The sequence below is a fragment of the Ischnura elegans genome, chromosome 4, assembly GCF_921293095.1.
Source record: "Ischnura elegans chromosome 4, ioIscEleg1.1, whole genome shotgun sequence".
NCBI lineage: Eukaryota > Metazoa > Arthropoda > Insecta > Odonata > Coenagrionidae > Ischnura > Ischnura elegans.
This window is the reverse complement of record NC_060249.1, coordinates 93,062,993-93,088,640: the sequence shown is the minus strand read 5'-3', so window position 1 is coordinate 93,088,640 and position 25,648 is coordinate 93,062,993. Positions and strand designations below refer to the sequence as shown.

The 25,648-nt window shown below is 38.7% G+C and overlaps 2 protein-coding genes across 2 annotated transcripts in view; both read left to right on the top strand.

Annotated features, from left to right (window-relative positions):
• LOC124158188 overlaps positions 1 to 25,264 on the top strand; it is a 225,891-nt gene extending 200,627 nt beyond the window's left edge. The window contains exon 4 of the mRNA XM_046533376.1: positions 25,153 to 25,264. Coding sequence (XP_046389332.1) covers positions 25,153 to 25,264 — 112 coding nt within the window. The remainder of the gene's footprint in view (positions 1 to 25,152) is intronic.
• LOC124158187 (gamma-aminobutyric acid type B receptor subunit 2-like) overlaps positions 25,190 to 25,648 on the top strand; it is a 172,229-nt gene continuing 171,770 nt past the window's right edge. The window contains exon 1 of the mRNA XM_046533375.1: positions 25,190 to 25,371. Coding sequence (XP_046389331.1) covers positions 25,291 to 25,371 — 81 coding nt within the window. The 5' untranslated portion in view covers positions 25,190 to 25,290. The remainder of the gene's footprint in view (positions 25,372 to 25,648) is intronic.

Here is a 25,648-nt window from a genome sequence, read left to right as displayed (position 1 = left end):
TTATGTAAATAAAGGATGAAAGTATTTTTTTAAAGTGAATCGCATGACTTGTTCATACATTGGTCGTTAATTATACCTTTTCAAAATTGGTTATTTTCATCACCTCTGTAGTGAGCATTCGGTTTATTCGTTATTTGTCCCTACACTCACTCTCCAGCAACAAATGCTCATTTTTTTAGGAGATAAATATATTTGTTACATCGTTAAACTTAGTTTTTTGGTCAATTGTAAATTTATTTTTCAAGCAAAAGCAAAAATTTTAGGCCTGCTCCCATTAGGTAACGTGCTAGAAAAAACGCATTAGAAAATATTTGCTCTGGTTTTATTTCATAATATCTCTTTATTAGCTGTAAAATAAGTAAGATATGCAAAAAATAATTTAAATCAATTGGTAGGTTAAGCCTGAATCACACGATCATTTTTTTTTTCGTCGCGAAAGTGATCACTATCGCGAACACTGCGCAAAATGATCGTAGGCGGCATTTGTTTTTCGCGATCGCGATGAGGATTCCCATCGCTATTTTTTATCACTCGTCCGGTCGCTTTTTCCGTCGCTAAAACCGTCCCTAAAATCCCATATCAGCCAATCGGAACGCATGACCGTATGGTGTGATTGCAGCGCAGCGTTTGACAATTGTGGGAATGACATGAATAAACAAACACGCTATATATTTTCGTTATGTGGGTCCTATGACAACGAGCTGTGATATTGGAAATGATGCGAAAAGCGACGGCGGGAGTGACCGTGTGATTCAGAAAAATGATTACCAGAGCGATCGCTTTTCGCGACGGGAAAAGTGATCTCGATAGTGATCACTTTCGCGACGAAAAAAAATGATGGTGTGATTCAGGCTTTAGTTTGGTCTTTAAAGGGTTAATGGACCCGGATTGCATCCCTCTCCGTCCGTTAGTTGCCCTGCACGCTACGAAGAGGTCGGCCCACTGTGGGCGCATTATAGAGCCGTGCTGCGTTGTGCGCTGGGACGAAAGAATCTGGAGCGGATGACCCCATTATGCGCCGGGGTACACACTGTGAGAGAACCCCTGGAGGCCCTCGAAGATTCCACTCCGCCTCGGGGTCTATCGTCTTTCTAGCTACCAGTCTTATTTCGCGTCTACCCTTGCCTCTTCACGCTGGATTCCAAAGCAGAGGGGATTCTTGCTAGTGGATGGTACGAATTACATTTTTTTGCGGCAGGCAAAACAGAGGAGTCACAAGCTCAAATTTAAGCTCGAAACGTAGTTGTAGTTGTAGCGATGACTTCTAATAAGTTTTATGATAACAGTACGTCAAGCCGTACATGTGTGTATAGAGAGGCAGTTGGTAATTTACGAGCGCTATAGTTTCAAAGATTTTCCCATAAACCCATGGAAAAGTAAAATACTGGGAAAAATTCGAAACATGAGTTGTAGCATTGATTTTAAGGATAAGGCATTGCGTACAGTTTTCATTCGATGATAAAGAAGAAGCTCCTTGCCATAAATATTCCACTGATAGAATTTTTATGACCTTCCGTGGAATAACCTAATCTGAGTTGGGGATAGAATCCATTGTCGCGGACTTTGTGATGACAATTCTGCCTCCATTAGAGCCCAAGGAGGAAGTTTAAAGAAGCCTAACTTAGTCTCGGATTTACGTGGCGATATAATATTCAGGAAGGCTCCTTACGCTTTTCGCAAGTGCATTTTGGCTGAATCCTTTCCTGAAGAAGCCTGCAGCCTATCCGGCAAAACTGCCACATCAAATATACTCGCGGCAGCAAGCTGAAAGATTACTTCCTCGAGTATAGCCATTTAATTTGGTCTTGAAGTCTCCTCGCTGTCAGCGGCGTTATAATTGTGTATTCGTAATGTCCTTCCACCTCAAATTAAATGCTCATGCATTGTATTTTATTCCCAGTTCCTTCCCGGAAGCCAGTTTCTCCGACAGTTCTTCTACTACCCTATGGCTCTTCTCCCCTTTATCCTGACTGACCTGCAGCAAGTGCTTTTCTCTTGGCCTTCCTGGGTGGACATTTCCTTAAAATTTTCCTTTGTATTTCTCGCGTAATTGCTCTGTGTCATGACTTGTTCAATTCATTTAAGCATCCTACTTCAAAACTTCTCCCTCACTGATCTTTTTTTCGAATGGTTAATATTTACGAATGGTAGCAAACCACTCCAGAAATATCTCTTTAACCTGTACAATGGATTTATAGTGTAAAATTATGCAAATTTCTTCCAGAAAAGTCTTGGAAACTACATTTTTAAACACCTTAAGGAGGATTTCTGCCGTAGGAAATGTTGGGAAAGATAGCGGTAAGTTAGAAGTAATAGAAGATAGCGGGAGATAATGTACTAGGAAATAAGATTCTGCTAGCTTTTCGCAGGTCATGAAAATGTCAACAATTTACGTCAAAAATTTCTTACTGAAGGTTGCTTACCAACTTGAATAAATGCAAAATGTGAAGAAAATATCAAAAGAAATGACATGGTGTAAATACAGCTGTGTGAGATAATAATTAGTTAAGATTTTCTCAGTGATTATCATGCAAAAATGGAGTTCTAGGATCTTATCGGGTGATGCTTTGTTATAACTCTGACACTTTGATACATGATTTGTTTGTCACCCTCAGAGCAAGTTCTCCCTATTATTGAAGATTCACAATATACCCTGAATATTTGCATGAATCCTGACGGAACGAGGAGTCTACCACCTGAAGATGAAAAAGACGTCAAATTTCGGAACTTAGCATCATTACAAAGCATCTCCACGTGCGAATAACATGAAACGTTTTTGCACCTAAAACATCACGCTATACCTCCTCAAATGGTGAAAATTGAATACCTTATGGGGAACCGCGTCGAAAGAAAAATCCCTGCTCTGTAATCTGAATACACGGGTCTTAGTCATAGCCGAGTATTCCTCAAGGGGGAATGGTGAGATCATTTCTCCACCCCACCCCCTCCCGTCCTTACTCCTCTTCAGAGCCGCTGCAGCCGGATGACCCTTGACCCGACCCAGTACCCAAGCCGGAGGCCTACGGCGCGGTCACTGGGAGACTATGACCTCCTCCCCCGTTCAGGAGGAGGACACGGCCGCCGCCATTTTAGGGGAGCGGGGGAGGTTGATCGTGAGTGGTGGGGGTGGTTCCGTGCCCCGGAGTCTGGCTCGCCGCGTGTGCAACTCGTGATCGATAGGGGAACTCTCGGGTTTCGAGTGCACATGGTCGACCGCTCGCGCTCTGTTGTGGCTCCCAGGAAAAGTCCCTTCCCACCACCTCTTTTGTTCAACCCCACAAATGATCTTGTCCTAGTAGGGTGGATCTATTTTCGATATTATTTTCGAAAGAAACTATTAATTACCAGAAAAATTACCAGTTATTATTGTTAGCATGGAGACAACTGCCAAATATTCTTGCCCACAGAATATCAATAAAGTGATTAGCAAATTACATTACCTTGATGGCCAACAGTGGGTTGCTCAACTTGATGGTTAAGTAAAATTTTTGAAGAATTTCAAGGGTTGTTGCTTTTGAAGGTCTCTTTTTTTCGTGTTATTTTATTATTTCCCGGCGTATGATACTGGTTATATCTTCTCCGGTTTTCCACCGGTTGAGTTGATTGCATGACGACGTTTCGATGGCTACCTCTGTCATCTTTCTCAGGGCATGACCATCCAGAAATCATTTTGGCAGACGGCAGAGGCAGCCATAGAAACGTCGGCCTAAAAGCAGCTCACCCGGAGGAAAACCCGAGAAAATTTCACACTATTTTAGGTGTTATTCTGAGGCGCATTCTTGAAAATTTTACTTAACCATCACGTTGAACAAACCTATAATGGCCACCAAGACAATGTAATTTGCTAATCACTTTATTGCTATTCTGGGGACAAGAATCTGTTGGCAGTTGTCTCCATGCTGACAATAATAAAATTGGTAATTTTTCTGGTAATTCACAGTTTCCCTTTATCTTACCCCCATTTCCACCGCCTCTTTTGTTCTCCCCCATTATATTCCAAAACTTGAAATCACAATATTGAGAATAAAGACCTTGCTACTAAAGCAATTACAAAATCAGCAAAAGCAATTTACATTACCCGAACGTTTAACCTCTAATTTTAAAATGAATTATGGTAACAATGCTGCTGATAGTTGCAAAATAACATGGAGTTTATTAATAAATGGAAGCACAAAACCATTTTGGAATACTTGAAACCATAATACTAATAATAAAAACATTTCTATCATAGAAATTGCAAATCTAGCTTAGGGGTTTTCGAAACTAAGTTTATATAATTTAACTAAATAAGCCTGTCATTGTTGGATGGTTCCATTTTCGATGCATTTTTCAAATACTTCGATGAAAGAAATTATTCATAATTCATATCATTATCGTTTGCACGTCATTCTTTGTCAACGGAACTTGAAATTAGCCACCCTTGCTTCATCCCACCGGTATTAAGAATCATAATAATGTTTAAAGGTGTGACAATAGACCGAGCCAAATGAATTTAAAGGTCGTATATTCTGGTGACAGGTTTTCATTGTGCTGCAACATTTTAAAAATGTGAATCCGAAGTTCATAATAAATGAGATGCTTATTTCGAAAAGCATTAGAAAAGAAATCCATTTCATTCCTCTTTCTTACCACTGGTGCCTAATCACATTGGTTTCTCAATTTTAAAGGCATAAATTATGATAGTTATACATTTTAATTTAAACCTTTTCCTTTGGTGATGAAGTTCGCCATTTATGGTGTTATTCTATATCGCGTTCCTGAATGATTTTACACAACCGTTGTAAAACCCAATGTTGGTCACGAAGGTAATGTGTTTTGCTATTCTGTTTTATTTTTAAAATTTATTGATATTCTGTAGACGAGAATTAGTTGGCGGCTATCTCCATGATGACAATAATAACGGTAGTAATTTCTCTTCGGAACGTATTTACGTAGCTTATCCGACAATATCTCAACATCTAGTGCCAATATCTCGGTTATGGTATTCGTTGAGTAGGGGATTGTTGGTTAGCCGATTAAAATATTTTGTTTCATTTAGTAACCAGTATTTTGAATTCGACACACAATATCCACCAACTAATGATTGTTACACGTATATATAATGATTTTGTACCGGTTCCCGAATTAAGGGGAAATTAACCTTCCTATATAGACTGATTTATTTTTCACATATTTTATCGTACGGTCGTGGGAGTCATATATTCTACACTACGATTTCGCGTATACAATGTTTATCTCGTGGTACTGCACGACTGTACGATGGTATCTTGTGTAATGAATGTTTGCATTTATCAGTGATTTTCTGCTGCCTGCTTTCTGTGGGGAAACAGCGTAAAATAAGCCTGCATAATGAAATCTGAATCTCTAGGGTACTCAAGTATTAATTTGGTATTTTTCCTTGTAGAGAGCCGCATTACCTGTTTTCCTATTTTACTAAAATGATTTTATAATTTAACTTATTGTCTAATAACTCTAATATAACGTAGTAGCTGGAAAAGTCTGTTTTGCATACTTTACGCATGGGTTGAGAAGTATAAAATTACGTACACACAATGTACACGCGAACAGAGTGATTAAGCTTGAAAATTCACTGCATGACCGCAGGTTATTAACTGCTCATACAACCGTTTTTAAATTAACGTAGTACGTCACGTTTATACATTCTACATCTGTAGTTCTAATCCCATCCCTGTCAACGTTTCATTCACTTCCATTGCTTAGGTTCGTTCTAGCATCGTTCAAACAGTCTCCCTCTGTTTTGGCCTTGTAAAATTTTCCCTCGTTGTGAGGAGAATGCCTTCATTAAAGAACCGTCTGTTGAATCAAAGTTCCTGCCGGTATTATTCCATTTCTTCTGTGCAACTTAAGTCGCTTTCGCTTGCCCAACATTCACCGTGTAAGCTGAGAGAATTACAGAAGTTCTTCGTCAAACTTAGTGAGTTTCGAAAACCCAAAGCTAGATTTGCAATTTCTATAATAGAAATGTTTTTATTAGTAGTATTATGGTTTCAAGTATTCCAAAATGGTTTTATGCTTCCATTTATTAATAAAATCCATGTTATTCCATCTGTTGAATCAAAGTTCCTGCCGGTATTATTCCATTTCTTCTGTGCAACTTAAGTCGCTTTCGCTTGCCCAACATTCACCATGTAAGCTGAGAGAATTACAGAAGTTCTTCGTCAAACTTAGTGAGTTTCGAAAACCCAAAGCTAGATTTGCAATTTCTATAATAGAAATGTTTTTATTAGTAGTATTTTGGTTTCAAGTATTCCAAAATGGTTTTATGCTTCCATTTATTAATAAAATCCATGTTATTTTGCAACTATCAGCAGCATCGTTACCATAATTCATTTTTAAAATTAGTGATTAAACGTTTGGGTAATGTAAATTGCTTTTGCTGATTTTGTAATGGCTTTAGTAGCAAGGTCTTTATTCTCAATATTGTGATTTCAAGTTTTGGGAAGTTATATCATGTTTCCATTAAGGAATAAAACCCATGTTTTTTGAAACTATCAGTGGCATTTGTACAATAAGTGATAGTAAAATTAGAAGTTTAAAGTTGGCTAAAGATTATTATTTTGGCGAGAAACGCCCCAATAACAAGTAGAAATTTTTTCTAAAATCTTTATTTGCGTACTAAGTAAATATCATCATTATTTTTCAAAGTGTAATAAAGGTGTATGTGGCTATAAGCTTACCATAACCTCACTTTGAAGTTAATCAGAGAAAATCCTTGGTGTAAAATTACTTTTTAAAATATATATTTGTAATTTTTGTCGCTATTAATATTGTTTCAGGAAATAAATGCTTCCTTGTTAATGTTTCCTTTCATAGTTTATGCTTATTATCGCTTTCAATTGTCATTTATTCATTTCAGCGATATATGTCTCTTTTACTTACTTCACACAGCGACAGTACAAACCAGGGTCGTCCGCTGGGGGATTTGTAGCAATGGTTATGACAATAAGGAGGATTAGGTTAAATTAATCGTTTGGTTGAGTGGCGAATGTCCGTGTCGACTTAATATACTATCGGTGATTTAAATGATAAAAGTTGTTTAATTAAAAACAATACGGAAAAATGTAAAGTTGTTCGAATACGTCATTTTCATTGAGATGGTTGAACCATCCAGGTTTCATAAATATCGATTTTTGCATGCGTATGGATGAAAATTTACTTAAACGCAATTTTTTCCCACTCAACCTTCAACGATAGCGAAATTTTTTCGCCTGCTATTTGTGAGAGCTCCATACTTAAGTGCTCTTTTCTATTCGCCGTGGCCCAAATTATGCCCAGTCGAAACTTGACCTCAGTGAGTACCACTCACGGTTAGAAGTCCATAGAGTAGGGCGAACGTTTTTGACACTGCAAAGAGAGAAAGAGATTAGAAGTCTTATGCGTTAGTCTCGATTGCTGCCGAAAATTGGTTTTCCATTTTCGCGCCGTTTACTTTTTTCTTTTACGCATAATATCTGCTCTCGCGGCCATTCGTAGAAAGTTAGCCTGAGGAGGAATGACTGTTGGACTAGATAGGAGAAAGTGATTTTTAACCTTTCCGTGACTGTGCCTAGAAAACTTACGCGAATGACAGTGTGGGGTATCTCAGGTACCCTATTTATAATTCATAAATTATATGTTGAATTTTAGTCTTTCCCGTAATTCAACGCCGTGACTCTTTTTTAGTGGCATGGTATCTTGTTATCTATGATTTATAAATAGTTACATCGTTGGCTACATTCAAGTTTTTACATTGATTTTATGCGAAATATCATGAACCTTTCATACTTTGCTGTTGTAAGTGTACATGGACTAACATGCTTTAAAAAAAGTACAAAATGTGCCATCATGTGGAATAGTAGCATTATTGTTGTTATAATATCATAAAATGTATTGCATTCAATTTTATCTCTGCACTAATATGACAGACAATTCCTGCTGTGCGGGGTAACTCAGTTACCCACCCAATGAAAATTGAAGTTTTCAAAAACAATTTTAATGCTATAAAATGATTCGTCGCCTAAATAAATACAATGCGGATGAGCTCAAATACAAAAATATCAAAGGGACAAAATAAAAAATAAATAAATTATACGACGTTAACATAATTTGGGGTAACTAAGTTACCCCGCTCAGTTACGGAAGGGTTAAGGTGACGTAAAGTAACTTGGGGCGGTGGCAAGGAATACATGGTGATTTAGGAGGAATCTTCAATACTTCAGTAGGTGTTCGGGGAGACAATTTTAAGCAAATTTGTGAAGATGTGCGATTATAACTGTTATATAAAATGATGTTTCCTGGAGTTTAGGTCAATAATCAAAATTAATAACATAATAATATAATAACATCAAAATTAATGGTAACCTAGGTTGTGGCAATACCGTAGAAACCAAATATCAATAAATGTATTCAAAGTTTAGAGGTATGTCAAAAGTTTTTGTATAATCTATTCTGTTCATATATATATATGTTTATATATATATTTCTATAAATTATATTGTTTATAAAAAAAAACACGATTGCTCCTTTTTTATGTATATATATTGTATATTGCCTAATTCTCTGCATTTTATATTGTTTCACATTTTTTTTTCTAACATAGCCCTGAAGATGTTTTTAAAATAAAACGAAACATTGGCTGCTAACTTTTAATTTATTGACCTAAACTCCAGGAAACATCATTTTATATATTAAAATAAGGTCAAGAAAAAGGAGAAAAAATAATTATAACTGTTGGAAACAATTAATACTTGAGCTTAATTGAACGAGAGCTTTGAGGGAATATCAGAAATACGATTGCGCATTCTAGCCCATTTTGAGAGAATTGTTTCATATTATTGTAATTACACGTTTTCCTCCAACCTTACTTATTTTATATCCTTAAATATCCAGAATTCTATTTGAAATGTCGAAACTGCTGGATACCCAAGAAAAACCATTTTCATGATAACTGCAAAGTGCATCAAAAAAATGTATGCGTTTCCATAGTTCAGTAACTAAGGAGTTGCGACCCCATGTTTATCGACAAAAAATGTTTAAAATTGTCTCCTCTAAAATCTCCTAAAGCATTGCAGCTCCTGAAACACCCTGTATTCTAGCATATACAGTGCGATTGTAATAAATGTATCTGTACTTATAGGTAGAAGATAAAATCAGTTATGAAAAGTCAGAGATAGACTCCCACGGCAGTAACGTTCAAGTTCTCTTTGCGGGTGAAAATCAGATGTGATGGAGTTGGTCACTGCTTCGTATTTTCCGATTCCCGCAAACCAGCACAGTAAACTGATTTGTACCTGTGGCGAGATCTTAAACGTTGCGGCCGTGGCAGTCCATTTTTTATTTCCACAATTGAGGCATCAGAGCTAACCGTCTTGTCCTAAAGAAAAATAAAATTCAAGAAATCTTGTATCTATCGTGAGCAATGTCCTTTTCGCTATAACTTAACGTATATATATGGTACTCTGGATCCGGATTTAATTGTTTCTTTGTTTACAGGTTTCTAAAGCATGAGAATATGGTGTTAAATTATGCTTATTGCAAGTTTGTTACCCTTTACTCGTATAAATGTAAGAAAACAATAAATCGAAAGGTTTAAATGAGAAGATATTTTGCTGCCTAAAATACTCTAACTTTATGATATTTATAACCCTTTTTTTATCTTTATTCCATGTAGTTAATATTGCTTCACCACCAGTGGGAATCATTTTCTTACTGTGAGATCATTGCCTCTAAGCTTTGTTATTCCAGTGTTTTCGTCTAAAATATGGCAAGTAATGTTACAATATCTCCTTATAGAGATCACGTCAACAAACATATTTCAATGAAACTGTTTTCTGAGATGTCTTTGTAATTTTAGTAAAACGTTGCTGAAATATGACTGGGAAAAGCACTTGAAGGGACTTGAACAGAGCCAGAACGTTATATTGCAATATTTGTAAACAATTAGAAATGTTAGACGGATTTCAAGTGTTCTTTTCTGGGAGTGATATAATAGTCTAGATTTTATCCGTTCGTTGATACAGTTTAGTGAGATGATAAATTTTACGCAATCGGATCAACGAATTGAAGTTGATATGAAGGCTAAACCTTTAGAGTAATTAGTTTATTCCCGGAGAAAATGTGATATCTGGCTCACCACTGTTTAAACTCGTACGGGACTTTCTTACAACTTCCTACGCGAAGCTAATTCTACTATGAGGCATTCCATCAGCTTTGTATTCTGGTGGAGCACGAAGCCCACTCTAACTCTACATTGGATCGGCGGTGGCATTCAATCATCTCCCATTGTGATATTCGGTCCTGCTGGTCTCCCGATTGTGGTGTACAAAACCGCATAACTCGAACTCAGTTTCCCTCAGTCAGCGTAACGAGTCTCACGATTCGACGGATGCTCGATGGACCGGACCTTTCGTGGAGATGGCAACCTCCTTCTTCTCTTTTGTTGTCAGATACCGAATGCCTCAACATCCCTTCCCGCTCTGTCTCCAATATCAGTCGTTCATCAATTGACGGCCACAATATAATTTTTTCATATTTCAGTTTTGGTTCCATACAATCGACACAGGCCAGTTTTTCTTGCCATATTAAAGTCTACTTCATCTGTTTTCTCAACAATTACTTATGTTTGCGATACCGACAGACAGTTAAAAGCACTGTTATTGTGGATCGTGGATAAGTGGATCGATTGGCGATTTTGTGGGATGTAACCAGTTGATAGCTGAGACTATTATCTTGAAATTTCAAGGATGTATAGAGAGGACTCCTCAATATTATACTGTATCCCATGTTCAAATTTTATCTTACTCTCTTCTAGTAGTTTGCTTAAGATGCAAGTAAGTGTTTACAATATTTAACCTTATGTACCGTGAAAATTGCATATCATTACTATAGTTTTACGGCCCGATTAATTAAGCGAGAGCGGCATTTTACTGCCCTCTGGGAGGCAAATCCTTAAGGTGATATCCTTCTATCATTATTCCTTCGAAAATATAACTGATGTAAAATTCTGGAGTGCTGTAACTCTGGGGAAATTCTCTCCTTAATTGAACGATATTCTTTTGCTAAAAACCACTCTAGTTTCCAGCCAATGTGATATGCATGATGATTTTATTCGAAAGAAAATGTTTAGAAATATTCATTACGATTTCAATAAAACCCAATTTTTCCTTAATTGTTTTACTTTTTGAATGTTAGGCGGTCAATTTATCCTAAAAATTTCTTTTGATAATCATATACGTTGAGTTAAACCTAATTAGCAAAACATTAACGTTATATGCGCGTATGATTGTATTTTAAGTATTGCATATACCAACATTGGTGATGTGTTTTATAACAATCTCTCACCCTGTGTGGATCTCAAATCTTTACCAGATAGGGGTGTATTGTTTTGGTTCTCTTTACGCCTTTTCCTCATACTTGTTGGTGTTCATGTCCTTCGCAACATGTATAATTACATAATACCAAAGTTTGTTGACGCCATTGTCAATTATAAAAAAAATTGATCATGGAAATAAAATTCCTTTGGACATAACCAAATTAGCAAAGCGTGGAGTCGTACAAGATGATAGTATGGAGGAGAATGGAGAAGGTGAAACGGATGGAGTGAAAGAGGAGCATCGGAATACGTTGGTTATTTTTTTCTAATGAAAATGCAAATAAATATTGATTGCGATTAAAATGAAACAAAAGCATGCTGGGCGGGTAGAGAAAAAGTCTAGATGTGATCTCGGGAAGGCAGAGGGTTTGGGCGTAGAGAGTACTGAGAGGGAAAGGGATGTCAAGACGAAGCAGGAAGGGTTAAGAGGAAAGAATTTCTGGGAGGAAACGCAGGAACATTAAGAGACCAGTATATAGAGATGGAATATAATAGGATTCGGCCAAATAATGAAAAGGGAAGGCCAATTTCAGAGGGAAGAGAGATAATTCTCAAAATGCTCCTTGAAAACCTACCGTAACCGGTAGAATACTTTAATTAAAACTGCTGCTTACGCCATCATCCAACCTCGAAAATTGGCTATCATTCTGCTGTTTTTAGGAAAAAATATAATAGCTTTCGTTGTGTGTCGAGGCATTTTTTCCATCAGCACCCCGACTCCTATTCCCTCAAGGCAGTGGCGGTGTCTCTTTCGGAATGGGGAGAGAACCTTCGGATTCAAATGACGGCCGGCTGCATGCAAGCCCTATGGTGGGGCTTTATCTTCTCCTTTTTTTGCAGGATGCGGGGATGTCGTCGGATGACCGCAAAAAAATCAATCCCAGTCCTCTCTTTCTCCGTTCCGGAGACTGCAAAGAGGATTCCCGGAAGCGAATGGTTAGAGCAATAGGTCGATTCGTAGTGGGACCGGAGTATGTCACGTGATCCGCTTATGGGTTTCAAAGGGAAAACTCCGATTCTCGATGGTGGTATGCTTGGGATTAGGGTGTTCGAATTTCCGACTTCGCGGAACTCAAGATACGGAGCCCTACTTTCGACGACAGGTCTACACTATTCAGATATTTACCTTTATTTCATAAAATGAATTTATATGCAAATCGATGACATCAATTTTAAAAGTAACAGCATTGCAATTATGTATAAACCGTTCGAAATCATTAGTGTACATTTTTACTTTTGTGTGATTTAAAAACCATCACTGTTATCATTACATTAAAATGGAAAAAAATGAATCACTGAAAACGTCTTGGTGAACGTACATGCCTTGTAACTGTAACGATTGACAACTTTCATTGCTTCGAGCTGACACTCACTTCCATTGGACCAGCGCAATTTAACTCCTGAAATTTATCAAATAATATACCTTAAATGCTCGTCTTTTTTGCTTTTTTATCCCTCGCGGGACTTTTCCTTTTAATTTTCACTTTGTTGCTGTTATTTATTGTGTCAGCGTGCGACTAGTGCTTCGTGTATTCTATGGCGTATTGCAGAAAGGTCGATCTTCTCCTCCCTTACTTTGTTATTACTCGTTTAATGATTTTTCGGCCCGATTTATATTCTCAATTCTTCTCACCTAAACCTCTTTTCTGATTACCCTTTGCGACTTCCTATCAATATCAAAGTTGGGTCCTAATTTCTTTTAAAATAAATTAATTTGGAGGTTGACGTATTAACCATGATTTTTGTAACCTGCATCTGGCTGCCTAAGCACTATGTACGGTCACTATCTGCTTCACTCATTACATAACTATGATCTTTCAACGAATCTCAACGGGAATATCAATAGTATCAGGTAAAGGTACACAATGGTTCTCTCTCACAGGTATATTATGTTAGTGTATACATATGGTAGTGCTAGAGATGGGTAGGGTGGTCTACAAAATAGTAGTTTACTCTTTGATTTAAGCGCGATATATCATTTTATAATTCAGTGAGGAAAGAACCCCGGAAGGTTGAAAATGGAATAAAAACGAGGGTTTAGAAATTCCGTATATATTTGTCCACATTTGACGTCAGTAATTTATCTATTCTTATACCACCGAAAACAGCACATTTGCCGTTTACATCGGTGTTTTTAAACAATTATACGTGCACGAATAACCATAATCTGGAATGGGGCAACCTGTTGAGGCGGGACTCATATCCGTGGCCTCTTGTCCGGCAGGCGAGGACTTTAACCTGCCTTCCTCAAGGAGTAAGAATAAGTAAATACGCCAGTGACAAAATATCAAATTTTGAGGTTATTTTTCTTTTCGAGAAATTAAAGGAGATTTAAAAAATTAATATTTTCGGCCGTGAAATAAGTAAAATAAGTGTGAGGTGGATTTAGCGGTATTCCGTTCGTTGTATTCTAGTCCAGCTAAAACAGATGGCTCACATCATAGCTGATGTTAACCCACAACCGTTGACAAATGAATATGAAGTTGTTTTGCTAATTTGGCTCGCAGGGATATTTGGCCGATTTGCCGACTGATTATCCTCGCAATCCTGGAGAGGGAGAGAAATCGTCAACGTTTCTGGGATGGACGGGTAGGAATTACCCCTTGGAAACGCTCGAGGGATGATAGGGGAAGTGGGGCTGTCGAAATTCTCCCGTCCGTGACTAACGACGTCTGAACACTGGTTGGGCAGGGGGAGGGGGAGGAAATCGCTCAGAAACGGAGGAGTGAGATTCAGGCAGGGGCAAATTGAGATGCCAGCCAGAGGAAACGGATGAAGTCACTGGGTGGAGGGGACATTGTCCTCAAATGGGGGAATTGAAATAGTTTTTTAACAATTATATCCGTATAATAAGTCTAAATATTTACAGAATATGTCTTCTTCAATCCTTAAACTCAATTGACAAACGCATTTTAGTTTTTTCGGAAATCCATAATATTGAAGAGCCCCAAAAATTTTGGGAACTACAAGAGATAACATATTTTTCAGAAAACAATTTCTACAGTTCTATCATTTTATCCTCTAATCTTTTGCTACCTCGCAATACCATAATGTTCAAATGGGACATGGTTTCTGGTCATTATAACTGGTTAACAATCCTAAGATTGGTTTGTTGCAGCTCTCCACTCAATTTTCGTATCAGCTGACTTTCAGACACCTTGCCTGTAGGCCTGACGGAGTGAACGGGGGGGAAAAAGAGTAGTTTTCAACCTTTCCCGACTCTCGATTAAAGGCAATCCGTTCCAACAAGGTCATTGACGCGGAGACGAAGGGTTGCATCCAATCTTTGAGCGAGGGAAATGAGAGCTAACTCTTTCCGCATCTTCGATGAGGCGCTGGGAAATTGAGATGGGAAACCGGAATGGGGGAAGTCCGAAAAGATTTCAATTACGGGAATTCTAAGGATGAAGGTCGTTACAAGTGGGCGAAAGAGATGAAGACGTTCGCTCGTGTACATAGCGCTGCTTCCTACGGACTCGTTTGATGGCGTCGTCCCGTGACACTTTCCAACTCGAGAGTTTCAAGAGACGATTCCACTCCTCAATGTAGTTTATTCCACTGCATTCACCCACTCTACAATTCCTGATAGAACCCCAATGCTACATTTGCTGTAATTTAACAATGTCAGTTTAAACTATTTTCAGCGACTTAAAAACTGTAAATACGGAGTGAATAATTCCAACTGCTTTGTAAAGATAAAATATAAGCAACAAATGGTTATTTAAACAGTTGTATTTTATCATGGATGTATAGCATAACCACCTCGTCAAGCCTGAAACAATTTCATATGCTTTGTAAAGGTTCCCAAGGGATTATAATGGTTCAGCGTTGCGTTACTGAGAATCATGAAGCCGCCATAAAAAGTGTTTGAACGTCAGAACTCAGTTGGTATAACTTCAGAGGAAAATTATCGCTTAATAGTGGATAAGCATTTATTATACCCATTTGCGTATGCGAATGGACATGGTGGCCTGAGTGGCCATGGTGGTGAGTGACATATTGTAAAATAAATATTATAAAATCACATTTTTCCTGACACAGCGGCAATAGCAATGCTTCATTAGCATGAAAATGCGAGTACAATACATTTCTCATTGCTAAAAATCGATTCCTTCAAAAATAATTGCTTATTAAAAAAGAATTAAGAATACTATTGTAGCAAAAATGTTTTTTCTCGCCAGAAAATAAAGTGAATCTACCAATACAGTAACTGTTATGAATGATTACGAAGTGGGTGCTGTGTCATTTCGTTCGTGCTTTAGAACCAGATGGAAAAATTATATGCTGTTAAATCAAACGATTTAAAAAGGCTTACATGACTTTTCGTTGAAAATAAGAAAACTTTTGACCTCAGATCTTCATTTAGAAGAAATCGGAGCCAATTTGTTTTATAGAGATATCTTTTTCATTTAATATCTATCGAAATGTAGGGGCAATTAATTTTTCATAAAGATCTAACCTCAAGTGGGGGTGTTAGACTATTGCCTTATGACTTTTGCTACTGCCAAAAGTTTGTTTCAACCTGCTAAAACCACAGTAATGTGTTTTCTACTCTAAGCTATCAAAATAATCTGGAAAGCAGATATTATCGATGCTAAAGCCATCGAGCTTACCTGCGAAAGATCAACCCCGAAATTATCTTCATGATAGGACTCTGATGATATAATGGGGATAAGGTGAAGATTTAAATGGTCATTGACCTTTCACCACCAAAAATATTTTGCGTTATAGTATTCCAACTTTACCATTAGGATTCTCGGAGAATAATTGTGCATCTCTACTGCCGATATCGCTTCTCGTTTTTCTTATCTAAGTTTTGCCTTTCTTATCAATGATTCACTTTCCTTCTCTCCATGGTGTTGCTTATCTGTTTTCTACCGCGATTTGACTCATTATTTACGTTTATTGATGGGTAATTAAGGTTACTTCTACCAATCATATCATGTTTTTCAATGAGTGCGTGGTTCTTTCATTAAATGAGCCATTATATGGGGATCCTATTAATGTGTAACAGCTAGCTTTAGGGCAGGTAACGTTTACTGTGAGAAAATGTTTACTTTTAATCATCATCTATTCATCTTTCAAAAGAAGATCCCCCTCATCACTAAAAAGAAACGATTTTCCTTCAATGATTGCGTAAGGGTGTTCCAAGTTCAATTCCTCTAGCTAAATAAATTTTGAAGACCCATCAGATGTTTGCTGTGTATCCTCCATGCCAACCCCTCATCAGTGTACCCTCACAAATCAATTCTTTGACTTGTTGATTACTCCTTGGAATTCTATCCCTTGATCTCGAACAATTTTTTTCTCTTTTTCAGGAATGAGAGTTTTTCGCGGATGTTTTCCTTTTGCTAATCTCTTTCCCTTTCAACATTTAGTACTGATCCTAACTCAAGGAATAGGTATTCTTGGTATATTTTCCGTTTAAAATATGACCATTCATTATCTTAGCCTTCCCGTGATTGCATTCGCTCAAGGAATCTCACTCTTCAATCAATCCGTTAATGATTGAAAGGGATGACTTCCCCAGGGCCGTACTCTTCACTGGGCGAATAAGGGGGTTTGGTAATTTAGAAAAGATATCAATAGGGTGCCTCATTATCCTTCTCCTTCCCGTTCCCCCTTTTTCTTCGAGTAAAGAATATGGCCTTGGGGAATTAATTTCTTTCAACTGTAAAACGGCCGTATATCGTTCATTTAATCGTACCGTTAATGAATATCGGAGTTATAGATATCCAGACTCAAGTGATCCATTCCTGTAGGTCTTCATTGAATATATCCTGAACTTATGATATTCAGATATGCTTATCCATAGCATATTCATGAAAAAATCTCCAATATTCATATTATGTGTGGCACCTATTTCCGTAGTTCTCAGTTCCTTTACGCATCTTATATAGTGATCCCATATTTTCCTAAAACCTACTAAGGGGTATATTTTCCTTGGGGCTATCTAATAGCTATAATATCTACATAGACCTCGATGACGCATTCATAATCGCCAGATCCGTTTGTCGCATCCCACTTAGATTGTTTCTCTCCTATTTTCTCACATTGTGGGCCAACTTAAAAAATTTGGAATTCCTCTCCAGCTTTCAGGCCGCCAAATAGTAAAATAGTACATTACCTCCATTGTTTTCATCCTTATCTCCTCCACTGTTAAGATTACTACCTCAGGTGCCCACTCGTTCCACTTTCTACTATACAAAATATTCTGAACACCGAAGTAAAATGCTTTTAATTCTCACCTCTGGCAATATCATCAGCTCACGATGTAGGCTGATAGACATTTGGAGAATTGAATATGAGAATGGAGAATAGAAATTTGAGAAATTCTACAGAAGAAGAATCATTTGCCTTGACCGAGATTCGAACCCAAATCCCTCGATTTCCGGCCGAGTGCTTCAGCTAGTTAAGCTACGTTTAAAAAGCATTTATTGCTTACTTTGGCACAGTACAATATATAAAAATTTACATATTTACATATTTTTTTAAATATGCTTTAAAATCACTTACAGTTATACAAATATTTAGAATAGTTATATGGCACACCTTTATACATGCATTTTTATAAATATTTATATAAAAAAGAGAGTGAAGATATACATAGGCAGCACTATATAATAAGAAAAAGAAAGAGAGAAATGAGCCAAAGCAGAGATCACTTACTTTTTTTTTTAATTAAAAAACATTTTGCAACCACTCCTTCTGTTCCTTTGTAATATTTACAGTTTTGTTTAGAAATCTCACTTTTTCAATTAAACTATACCTGATGTCTCCTCTATAGTGTTTGCTAAAAACATAAGCAGCCACAAGTTCAGTTAAAATCTTTTTCTTCGTGCATGGGAAGAGTTGGAAATTCAATTTTAATAGATCCTCATCGTTAATTCTTCCCGTGCCGAAAGCATCGAATTCTTTATATATGTTTTTCAACGTTTGCCAAAATACATCGTGCTTTTCTTGACAACCAAGAACAGTGTGCGGTATGTCGTCATGCCTCCCACAATCCGGACACTCGTCCTCTGCTCGTAGACCTAGTCTCTTCCTCATGGCATTAGTCACCAGGCAGTCCGAACATATGCTGAACATTATGCCCGCCTCCCTCGCACCACTTCCCAGCCTGGAGTAATTTTCCCAGGTTCTGCTTGACCTTGTGTAAGGAGTCGCTTCCAGCTCCTCCTTTAGCACGCGCTCGTATATTTGTTTAGTGGACTGCAGAGTATTGTTAAATGCATATTTGTTCCCGAAATTATTTGCTTCGTGCACGATTTTCTTAAAGTACCTCAGCCCCCTTGTTTTTTCCATGGAGTTAACCAATAAACGTTTTCTTTCGTTATCATCTGCGTGTAAGATCTTAGCGATATTTTTAATAGCTATTATCCGTGCCTTTATTGCTGTGTTGATTAGGTTTAGACCACCCAGTTTTGGGGGCGCGTATAGCCTTTTCCTTGCAACTTTTTGAAGGAAGCCGCTCCAAATAAATTTGTTCGTCATCTTTATAACGCTAGCGTTTACTCTTTCAGGCATTGGCCAGACGTGAGCCACATACCATAGGTTTGGGAATAGAACTTCGTTGAGTAGTTTTATTTTTGATGTAATCTGCGTGTTGTATTCCGCATAGCCAAATATGGTTTTCCGAATTTTTGCGGTTGCCATGTCCCAATTTTTATTAATGGTGGCGGCAAGGTCTTTCTCCCACCATAGCCCTAATATATTTTGGCCATCGACTTTGTTCCAACCTTTTGTATCAGAAAACTCTATCCCTTTAACATGGATGAGAGCGGATTTGGACATGTTAATTCTCATGCCTATTGAGGTGTATTTTCCCATTATTCCACTTATTCTGTCTAGTTCTAAATTATTTTTTACAAAGACAGTGATATCATCGGCATATATACAGGATGCGTAACTTTTTCCACACCTCCTGATTCCGATGCTGTGTTTCAAGTCTATTATAAGTGGCTCCATTGCCAAAGAAAACAGCAACATAGACAACGGACACCCCTGCCGGACTGAGTTTTTAATCATAAAATGATCGGATAATTTGTTCCCTATTTTAATTTGAGATGTAATCTCATGATAAAGCGTTTTAATCATGCTTATAATTCCTTCTGGAAAATGTTTTTCTCTCATAATCTTAAAAATCCATTCTGTTCTGATGTTGTCAAAAGCCTTTTCTAGGTCAATAGTTAAAATATATAGTGAGTTTTCCTCTTCTGGCATGCTACTTAGAACAATGTCCCGTATTAAAATACAAGCGTCAATTGAGGATTTCCCTTCTCCCACTCCAAACTGATTCTCTAGGCCTGCGCCATTCATTATCATGGTCATTTTTTGGACGACAATATGGGCTAATATCTTATAGTCTGTATTTAACAGAGAGATTGGCCGAAATTCAGTAAGGTGCTTCGCGTTTCTCTTTTTGGGAACCAGTGTGATTAATGCATTTTTCATCCGCTCACACATTTCCCCATTTTTTAAGATGGCGTTAAAGACTGCACATAGAATAGGTTTCATTTGTTCCCAAAATGTGAGATAGAACTCATTAGGCAGACCGTCCTCCCCTGGAGCCTTTCCCTTTTTTAGCTTTAGCTTCACATCGTCTATTTCGTTTACTGTGATCGTTGCCTCGAAGCTCTTCGTGTTTTCGGGGTTGAGCTTGGGGAGGGGGGGGATAGGCGGCCCATCTCCGTCTTCCCATACCCCGTACTGATTATAAAGTCGACTGTAAAAGCTCGTCGCCTCCTCGAGCCGCTTTTCGGAGTCAACTAGCCCTCCCACTTCACCTCCACTCGCATTTTTGATTAATATCCGTATTTGTTCCAAAGTCAGAGCTTCTGATTCACTCGTATCGTACCCTCTCTCCCATTCCCTCGGGGCAAGCTTTTCCACCTCCCGTCTGTAAATTTCTTTTTTTAGTTCTTTAATTTCGAAATTTACACTGGGTGTCCTGCAATTTGAATCTATCAGCTGTTGAAGCACCTCTCTATAAAATGCTATTCCTTCATTTTTCTCTCTATAATAATCACTAGTTAGTTTTTTAAGTTTTTTTATAATACCTGCTTTAAATATCTGTTCCCACCAGGTTAAAATGTCTTTTTCGCTAAGAGCGTGGTTTGAGAGCCTTAATATTTCATATTCAACCTTTTTACAGAATGTTACATCTTTTAGTAAGTTGGTATTTACGCGCCAAATTTGTTCCTTCTTATTGTATGTCCTCTGTGTAACAAGGTCCAGTTTAATTTTAATGTGAATTGCGTGGTGATCTGAAATGGCAATAGGGGTCGTACTATATTGAATTAAATCATTTTTTAGTTTCTTTGATATAAATATGTAGTCGATTCTGGTTTTCGAGTGTGTACCTATTCTGGTAAATTGTAATCTGTTTTGAGCTGTATTTTTACCGGTGTCTATTGCGTCCATATTGCTGACTAGAATTTTAAATGTCTTGTTTATTGGGTATCGTATTTGCGTATTGTTTGCCGAGCTGTCCTCCCTCCTATATATAGCGTTGAAATCTCCCCCCATTATAGCCTTGTCCTTGAAAAGGCATGCGTAAGGCAGAATTTCGCTTGCCAGGAACTCTCGCATGTCCTTCCACATCCCACCTCCTGCAGGGGCATATACGTTAATAAAGTGCGTGTCCCCGATTTGCAGTGCAGTTATCCTCCCGGAGGCATGACGACGCACATTCGTTACCTCTAAAGACTTTTTAGTTAAAATTGCTGTACCTAGAGAGGAGCCATCAGTATTGCCAAATATACAGTAATGTTTGTTCTGCCAAGCAGTCGATTCTTTGTATTCTTGGATGAAGATGACGTCTGCTTTTAGATCATTGTACATAAAATTCTTAATAACATTGATTTTTAAGTTATTCGTAATACTGGCCACATTCAGTGACGCCACCGTTATCTCTCGTTTACTTGGAGAGGTACTCATTGTTTTATTTGAAAAAAGTTCTTTCTAATGTTGGGGAAACAAATAGAAACCGTTTGCATGACAGCTTCGGTATTTAAAGAAAAATATTCAAGAGAAAAAATGTTCAAATTTATAAAGTAAGGAATGAAAGTAAAGTCTGGCCCTCGGCATGGTTCATATAAAACAACTCTGATTATCAAAGCAAGGGTTATTTGACAATTTACATGCATAGTTATAATCAAAGCAAAGCAAGAGCTATTTAAATTAATTAACGTTAGATTTACAAAGACTTTGGAGGAATTATTATCCATAATCTTTTTTTTTTTTTAATTGGACGATTTTTTTATTCCTTTTTGTGCTCACCACCCTGGATTCTGATGCCTCGTTTTCTAAGCCTGTCATTCCACTTCTTTTTCTTTTTCTGTGTGAGGTCCTTCCCAAATAGTTTTTTCGCGACTGCGGCTGCAGTTCTATTCGTTTCGTCATCCTCTGAGGGGGTGAGGGCCGCGTTATCACTAGAGCCCATCTCCTCGTCGTCTCGCTGCGACCACAGCCTGCTTGGACCTGGTTGTGTAAGAAAGGAAGAAAACACTCCCTCCCCTCCCACCCCCCCAACGGCCGAGGACGTTTTTTCTTCTTCCAGCACTTTCATATTGTCATCACAACCTCCCTCCCTCAAATCCATGATTTCGGTCGAAACCACAGTGCCTGAGGCATTCATTAGAACATTTCCTCCCTCCCCTTCACTTATGATTTCCACAATTTTACTATCGGGTTTTCCCCCCTTCACTACAACATTTCTCTCCAACACTACTGCTTCTTCCGTGTCCGTCTCGGTTGAGGAAACAAGCACATTGCTGTCGTTGTTTATGCCGTTGGATATATTTTTCTTACGTTGCCTTTTTCTCTTTTTCTCCTTTTTCTTCACTTCCACCCCCTCTGTTGCACTCACAGCACTTTCGCCGTTATTTTGCGAAACATTGCCCCCACTTTCAACCGATTTGGGCGTCTCCTCCGCCACTTGTACTACCCCCCCGTCTTCTACTGGGATGTCCATCCTCTCCTCGTCGTTATCATCTTCTCCCCCCCCCCCCAGAATTTTTAAGTGCATTAGCGTATGACGGTCCCGCCTTCGTTTTGGGGCACTGTAGCCTCAAATGATCTTCACTCCCGCATCTTGAGCACGTTAACTTTTGCCCGTCGTAATGAATGACAGCGCGTTCACCTTCAATATTAATGACACTAGGTATATTTTCAGTGAGGGACATCTTAACGGTCCTAGTGCCCGTCAAAGTGCCCTGGTGTAACCCATCGCCGGCCCACCTATTTTCCACATACGCGAATATTTTTCCATATTTGGACAATGCAGCTTCCACTTGCTCACGTGACACCTCGAAGGGTAGTTGACACACTTTAACGTATGTATATCTCTCGGAAATAGACTCGCACCACCAAGAGAACCTTTGGGGGCCCTTGGTCGGGAACTGGAATTTTTCACCCGCTTTCACCATAATCCTTTCGAAGGTAGTCTCTTGCTTCACTTTAACGAAGATCGACTTCCTTGCCGGACCCAGCCTGATTCCGTATATTTCCTCTGTCTTCAGCCCGAGGTCTCCACCGAGCAGTTGGTGGACCTCAAGGACTGATGGCGCCTCACTCACACTCTCTATGTTGACACGGAGAGTGTTCTTCTTCTCAACTGGCATTGTGACGGCTCGCTCTGCGTACACCGACACGAAACACTGTCCGCACACCCCTGGTACAGGGGTGCGAACCCACAAAAAACAAAGCTTTTGCCTTCAACCGAAAGGCAAAGCACTCCACCGGGAACGCAAAAACCACGTTCCCGGCGATCAAGGGCTCGATCGCCGGGAAAAAAAACCTCGGTCGCTGACTCACAGATAGCTCCGAAACACGTCCACTCCGTCCGAGCTACCGAGGCGTCATTCTTCTCTGTGGATATTTGAGGGCTATACCGGGCAAGGTGGTATGAACTGCTGAGCATAAAATGCGACCAGCGCAGCAGTCCAAGTCGTACGACACTGCGCCACTGCCGGAAAGCAGAGCCCGAACTTCGAACACTAGAGGTGTTCGCTCTCGGCTGATTCTAGTAGACTAACCATGGTGATAACTTTACGGAGTCGCGTTGCGTGCGCACTTGTGTGAATTGCGGGTAACTCCGAAAAGTTATTACCGCGGCTAGTCCCGGTGCATTAGAATTTGGGGAAATTCCCACGGTAAAGTGATAGTGTGACTTAAAACTTTCTATAAATAGGTCATTTCATGTTCTTCAGTGATTTAATTATATGGTTGTTGAAGAAGTTGAAATTAGAGAAAGGAATCGATTTTCATGAAGGTTTAACATGTGTTGGGGTTCTACTACTGCCTGAATGTTTTCTCTTGAAAAACGGATTATATACACCGACATGCAAGTGGGGATTTTTTTCACTTATCACGGCATAGGGGTAAACGTAGGCAGTCGCTGAAATGTGATAATATTTAATGGGAAACATTGAGACAGAGACCATATTTTGTCGTAGAAAAATTGATGTTTTAAAGCCCAACCTATAACTACTGAAGTGAGAAATTTACTGTCAAAGTGCAAATGGTGACGGATTGACGAAGTAACTTCAGAACACGTATGAAAATAAAGAAGACATTTGACAGAGAGTTTTGTCGTGGGAATGAGGACGTTAAGAGGCTCTTTACCATGAGACTCTAGGACGAAAAGGTCATCCAATTATTGAAGCCACAACAAAGGCGTCAGGCGTAATTGTTAGAGAAGCTTTCTATTGAGCAACCATGGAAGAGGGATTCTGGCCCCTCACTCTACTTTGTGGATATATTGGTTTCATGTGAAAAGTGTAGGAGTATAAGAGTACGCTCGGTGATGGAGATTGTAATATGATGTGTGTATTAGGTAGCTTATTCTTGAAAAGCGTGGCATTTGCAAAGTACTGGAGTAAAGACATTAGATTGTAGAGCTAGACTTTAGGATAGTAGGTGATGTTAGAATAAAGGGATGCGACAGGTGGCGTGTTCTAGTTGCGGTTATACGAGTACTCTGCGAAAAGGAGGTAAAATGGAGGAGTTAGAGAAAGTTCTGAGTGCCCATAGCAATATGAGGATCGTGAGTGGTTGGGAAATTTCGAGGAGTAGTCGGCAAAGGCAGGAATCTTTTTGTGGACGAGCTTGGAGTGGAGGCTCAGTAGGTTGGCGACGGCTTTTAAGGTTCCAGATCTAGAGAATTGCGTAAAAGTGGCGGTATCGTCAATGTTGGTAAGATGTGATGGTGAAGTTGATTATTCAGGGACCTTTTTCATTCCTTTTTTTCTGCGGGTAATCTTTGTATTTTTTCTGTTGATTCAGCGTCTTGGAGTAAAGGTCTCAAAGGTTTTCAAATGCAAATTTTTGCCAACGTTTCGGTATATTTTCGCACCTTTATCATGGCTATGAATGAATATGAGCACATAATTTTGATACATAAGGCATAAAATGTTATAAAAATAATTTTTACAGTAGTGAAATAAAAATCAAAATAATTCGGTATTTATTCAGTTTATTAAAAATAAGATAATACGATTTATACATACTTTTTTGCAATGAATTTGATTTGTTTATTGGTGTAACTAAGCTAATACAGTTCATAGTTACCTATAAATTTTGATTAATCAATTAATAATACATGTTTCCTAAATTTTTCCAGCAAAAATGAGATTTTGGGTCATTTAGTTCTGGTGTACATCGTTTACTTACTACCCCACTCCCCTGAGAATGTATTCAATGTATGTTAAACTAAATGAATACTCCCGAACTTTCCTAGCTCAATCCTAAATGTCGTGTTTTTTCTCTTCCTTTTCCAGTGCGACCCTGGCGTTGGAGTGGACGCCTTCTTCCACGCCCTGTACACTCGTCGCCGAGGTGTCGGTGTGGGTGTTGGTCGTGGCGAGGACGGAGGCAGCGGCGAAGCGATAAGCCTCAATAAGACCACCGGTGGCCGCATGGTGTCCCTGCTGGGCACCGCCTGTTCCGAAGTCACAGAAAGCCTCGCCAAGGTGGCACCATACTGGAACATCCTTCAGGTAGGCCTTCGGTATAGATCTAAGGTATACATATAATTTCATTTCTCTAAGTCGAAACTAGAAGCTTGAACATGGTGGATATATTTAATGTCGAGTGCGAGTGTGGCACATAAAATGAATATATATCTCAGACTATCAGATGAGTTCAGAGTAGCAGAACTTAACAACCACTTCAACAGTCGCTGCCTCGATCTTGGGCTAACTGCGAACTACGTCAACCTTAGTACTAAGTGTTCGTCTGGGCCATCTACAATCACCATCAAGAAAGGAGAGAGGA